We start from the raw sequence: 4,759 nt of genomic DNA on the forward strand, positions 1-4,759 counted from the left end.
TGGTGGTGGTGGTGGTGGTGGTGGCGGTATTGGTGGTGGCAGTGGCAATAATAACAAGGGTTAAGAAGAAGAATATACACATATACTTACAGAGTTTTTCTTTCTCCAAGTTTGGATTACCAAAAAGCATCAGGTCCAGTATTTGAATATGTCTAATTTTTAATAATTCTGACCAAGAAACTTGATTGTGGGACAAGTTGAGGCAACCCAGAGCAATGAAGGGTGTTAAACCATCTAGACATGTAATCTGAAAAGAAAACATTTTGTGATCCTGTGCAGTGTCTTAATGGCCAGAAGCACAAAAAATTAGTTATACATTTAGATCAGTGTTTCTTAACATTTTTGATACTATCTCACCTGGGACTGTTCCTGGTTCTACAATACTAACTTTCTATTTCAAGGGGATCTAGATTTTAAATCTTCCATCAAAATTTAATGGTAATTTATGTTCAAAACACCATCTTCATAATGGCGAAGTTGTTTTAAATTCTTTATTTTAAAAATTAACTGAAACAAAGGAAGAATGTTTCAATAGGAATATGGTAATAAAAGGATTAAACTTTTTAAAGTCTTCCATTCACTCTTTACACTGTGAATAACCATGCAGGTCCTCCACAGTAAGAAACATGTTCTGTTCTGGCCCTATCTTTCATTAACCACCTTACCTACAAGCATAAAGCCACCTCTCTCTCTCTCTCTACTATAGTTCCACTCAGTCAAAGGTGATTTCAGTCTTGCAAGCTGCATGGTAACCTCACTAATGCTGGTGTTAAAAAAATCATCTCAGTATACTCTGTAAAGTGGTTAGCATTAGGAAGGGCATCCAGTCATATAAAGAATGGCAAAACAGACATGTGTGAATAATGCAGTCCTTGGATCTGTCAGATCTAGTGAAACTGTCCAGCTCATGCCAGCATAGGAGATAGACATTAAAAAGAGGTGATGATAATGATGCCCTCTTTTCTTTTATTCACATTTTTTCTATGCCCCCTTGTTATACTTCAATGCCCTCTATCCACTCACCCATTTGTAATGAACATACATGTAATATTATCAGACCAAAATAATTTAGTTCTGGTCACTAGTTTGACACAAGTAACTACTTACTACAGCGCAACTCTACTATAAGCATAATTTATTCATTTATTTCCATTTCAACATCCATTATTCGTTGATGTTGCTAGAGATGGTTAAACCTCTCCCCAAACCCATATAAGTGAGGAACAATTGATATTTGTTTGATGAGCTTAAGAAAACTAAACATGAATACCTTGTTAAAACTCAAATCCACTTTCCAAAGATTTTGATAGAAAGCAATGTTGCTAATATCTTCAATGTGATTCTGACTCAAATCGAGAACCTCAAGCTGTTGGTAGTTTTCCAAGTTTTTCATGAATGCTTACAGAAACAAAAGAAAAAGAAAAGGAAATATTAATTAATCAAGCACATTTGCATATATATATATATATATATATATATATAGGCACATGCGTGGCTGTGCAGTAAGTAGCTTGCTTACCAACCACATGGTTCTGGGTTCAGTACCACTGCATGGCACCTTGGGCAAGTGTCTTCTAATATAGCCTCAGGCCAACCAAAGCCTTGTGAGTGAATTTTGTAGATGGAAACTGAAAGAAGCCCGTTGTATGTGTATGTATATGTATATATATATATATGTATGTGTGTGTGTGTATGTGTGTGTGTGTGTGTTTGTGTGTGTGTGTGTGCGCTTGTGTGTCTGTGTTTGTTCCCCCACCAATGGTGGTGTGTGTACATTAGAGGTTTGCCAAAAGAGACTGATAGAATAAGTTCTGGGGTTGATTTTCTTGACTAAAGGCTGGGCTCCAGCATGGCCACAGTCAAATGACTGAAACAAATAACAGGACAAAAAAAAATATATATATATATATTTGCCCTATACAGAGAGGCCATTAGTAAGGTTAGGATTGGCAATGGGTATAGTGAAGAATTCCGGGTAGAAGTAGGGGTCCACCAAGGTTCAGCCCTCAGTCCCCTTTTATTCATTATAGTCCTCCAAGCAATAACAGAGGAATTCAAGACGGGTTGCCCCTGGGAGCTCCTCTATGCTGATGACCTGGCCCTCATAACAGAATGACTACCAGAACTAGAAAAGAAATTTCAGGTGTGGAAGCAAGGTTTAGAATCAAAAGGCCTTAGAGTCAATGTAGCAAAACCCAAAGTTCTAGTAAGTAGGAAGGCGAACACATCACCTCAGGGAGGTGGTCCTGCTCAATGTGTAGAAAAGGTGTAGGTAGAAACTCTATAAGATGTACCCAGTGTAAGCTATGGACACTTAAGAGGTGTAGCAACATTAAAGGAAGATTGACCGAGAAGATAACTTTCGGGTGCGGCAAATGCAGTGGCAGATGCTCAGAAAACAGATTCCATCACACTTCAGGGGGAGAAACTAGAAGTAGTTGATAGCTTCCGCTACCTAGGTGACCAAGTTAGTAGTGTGGGTGGATGCTCAGAGAGTGTTACCACTAGAATACGAATAACCTGGGCAAAGTTTAGAAAGCTTCTACCCCTACTGGTGACAAGGGCCTCTCGCTCAGAGTGAAAGGTGGATTGTATGATGCATGTGTGTGAACTGCCATGCTTCATGGCAGTGAAACATGAGCCATGACTGCAGAGGACATGTGTAGGCTCAAAAGAAATGAAGCTAGCATGATCCACTGGATGTGTAATGTCAGTGTGCACACATGACAGAGTGTAAGCGCCCTGAGAGAAATGTTGGACATAAGCATAGGATGTGGCATGCAAGAGAGATGTTTGCCCTGGTATGATTATGTACAGCAGAGGGACGAGGAGAGCTGTGTGAAGAAGTGCCACTCCCAATCAGTGGAAGGAATCCGGGGTAGAGTGAGACATAGGAAGACATGGGATGAGGCGGTGAAGCATGACCTTCGAACATTGGGCCTCACAGAGGCAATGACGAAAGATTGAGACCTTTGGAGATATGCTGTGACTGTGAAGACCCGGCAAATAAAGTGGGTTCACAGCTGTATGCTACACCAGTTTCGCATATATATATATATATATATATATCAATCAATATTATTATCCTTCATTGTTCATGACTTCTTGTCAACATTCAACTAGCTTGTCAATGTCTTGACAATAGAAATCACTGTGTCTTGACTTAATTCATTGAGTCACGTTTTTAGCTCCACATTGTTTCAGAATAGAATGCTTCACAGACTGTTGGAGAGTTACTGAAAAATATGATAATCTTTCATTCATTTGTTGATATGATTCAAATCATAACTTTTTTAAATAAGAAAAATGTTTAACTCCTAATATTTGTCATAATCACTATAATTCATGTTGCAGTTATTATTTTTGATGTTGCAAACATTGAAAATAACGAAATTCACTATTTTTGAAAAAAGATTTTTAGAGGAGGAGCAGTACTTGCGACCATAGCTAATCCTCACAAGTTGATGAGAATGATGTGGGTTGATATTTAATTTCAACATCATTAAGTTTATGTCTGTAGAAAAAAAAATTGGCAGAAGAAGGGAACATTTCAGAGAGATACAGTACTGGTGGGTGGGAGGGAGAAGAAGACAGCAGGGAAAGAGACAAATGGCAGGGTCTGAATAGGAAAAGTTAGAAGGTATCTAGTAAAAACTAACAGTAGAAGTGTAACAGAGAAGTAATAGTGCATCTATGAGTTAGAGGCTCAGCTACTGATGTTAAGAGAGAGTTTGCAATCAATTTACCAGTTTAAAATTCTAAGAAGTTGCCAGATACAGCAGGTTCTTAACATAGTGTAGCTGAGTGGATGGTACAATGACAGAAATATGATTATGACAGCTTAGGTGGAGACAGTGGTCTGGGTGTATGATGTATAATGAAATTTTTAACATGGATACATGACTTGAAATTTGGCAGGAAGGAAACAGTTGATTATATTAAGCCTGGATGGATGTAAGCTGTACGGTGTAGTGTAGGATGTGGCTTCCCAGTACTGTAGCTAAAACGGTTGCCCCTTCCTCTACACTTGAGTAACAACAAGAAAAAAGATGTCTTGAATTTTTGACATACATAAACATTACATACACTAATTAGCGATAAAGCCTCACAATAAAATCTAGGTTACATTGCATGATAGAAAATCCATCTTGGTAACTGCCAACTGGATATTAAATGCACTTTAAGATAATTATGAGAATTAGGAAATATGTTGTGTACGAGGAAGAAAACAGATCAACAAAACTCATTGTAAATAAAACATTGTGCTTTCTTAGTTATCTTTGAGACTTTATGTAAATAGGATTAAATATCTTGACCAGGGATGTAATGTAACTTCAGAAATGTGAAGGTCTTGTGTGGTCACTAAATATGTAATGATTATCCATTCAGGCTCAGTTCCTGATTTGAAATAAAACAGTTGCTTAATGTAGATGTCATAATGCCTCCTATAAAGAAAACCACACACCATCTTTTATTTTTTATCTTTTACTTTATTCAGTCATTAGATTGTAGCTTTACTGGGGCACTGCCTTGAATTTTTAGCTGAATGAGTCTACTCAAGTACTTCTTTTTTTAAAGCCTAGTACTTAGTCTATCAATATTTTTTGCTGAACAGCAAATTATGGCAGCACAAACACACCAACACCAGTTGTCAAGGAGTAATGGGAGACAAACATAGACACAAAGACACACACATACCTACATACATACACACACACACACACACATATATATATATATATATATATATATATATATA

The 4,759-nt window shown here is 37.5% G+C and overlaps 1 protein-coding gene across 5 annotated transcripts in view; it reads right to left on the minus strand.

Moving 5' to 3' along the window:
• LOC106880008 (uncharacterized) overlaps positions 1 to 4,759 on the minus strand; it is a 113,166-nt gene that overhangs the window by 103,193 nt on the left and 5,214 nt on the right. For all 5 annotated transcript variants that reach the window (XR_008265012.1, XR_008265009.1, XR_008265011.1 and 2 more), the window contains exons 2-3: positions 1,271 to 1,398; positions 91 to 247 (exon numbers count right to left, since the gene is read on the minus strand). Coding sequence is in view for 1 of the 5 variants with exons in the window: in XM_052971053.1 (XP_052827013.1) it covers positions 91 to 247; positions 1,271 to 1,398 (285 nt within the window). In the remaining 4 variants the exon portion in view is untranslated. The remainder of the gene's footprint in view (positions 1 to 90; positions 248 to 1,270; positions 1,399 to 4,759) is intronic.

This window comes from Octopus bimaculoides, chromosome 10 (assembly GCF_001194135.2).
Source record: "Octopus bimaculoides isolate UCB-OBI-ISO-001 chromosome 10, ASM119413v2, whole genome shotgun sequence".
NCBI lineage: Eukaryota > Metazoa > Mollusca > Cephalopoda > Octopoda > Octopodidae > Octopus > Octopus bimaculoides.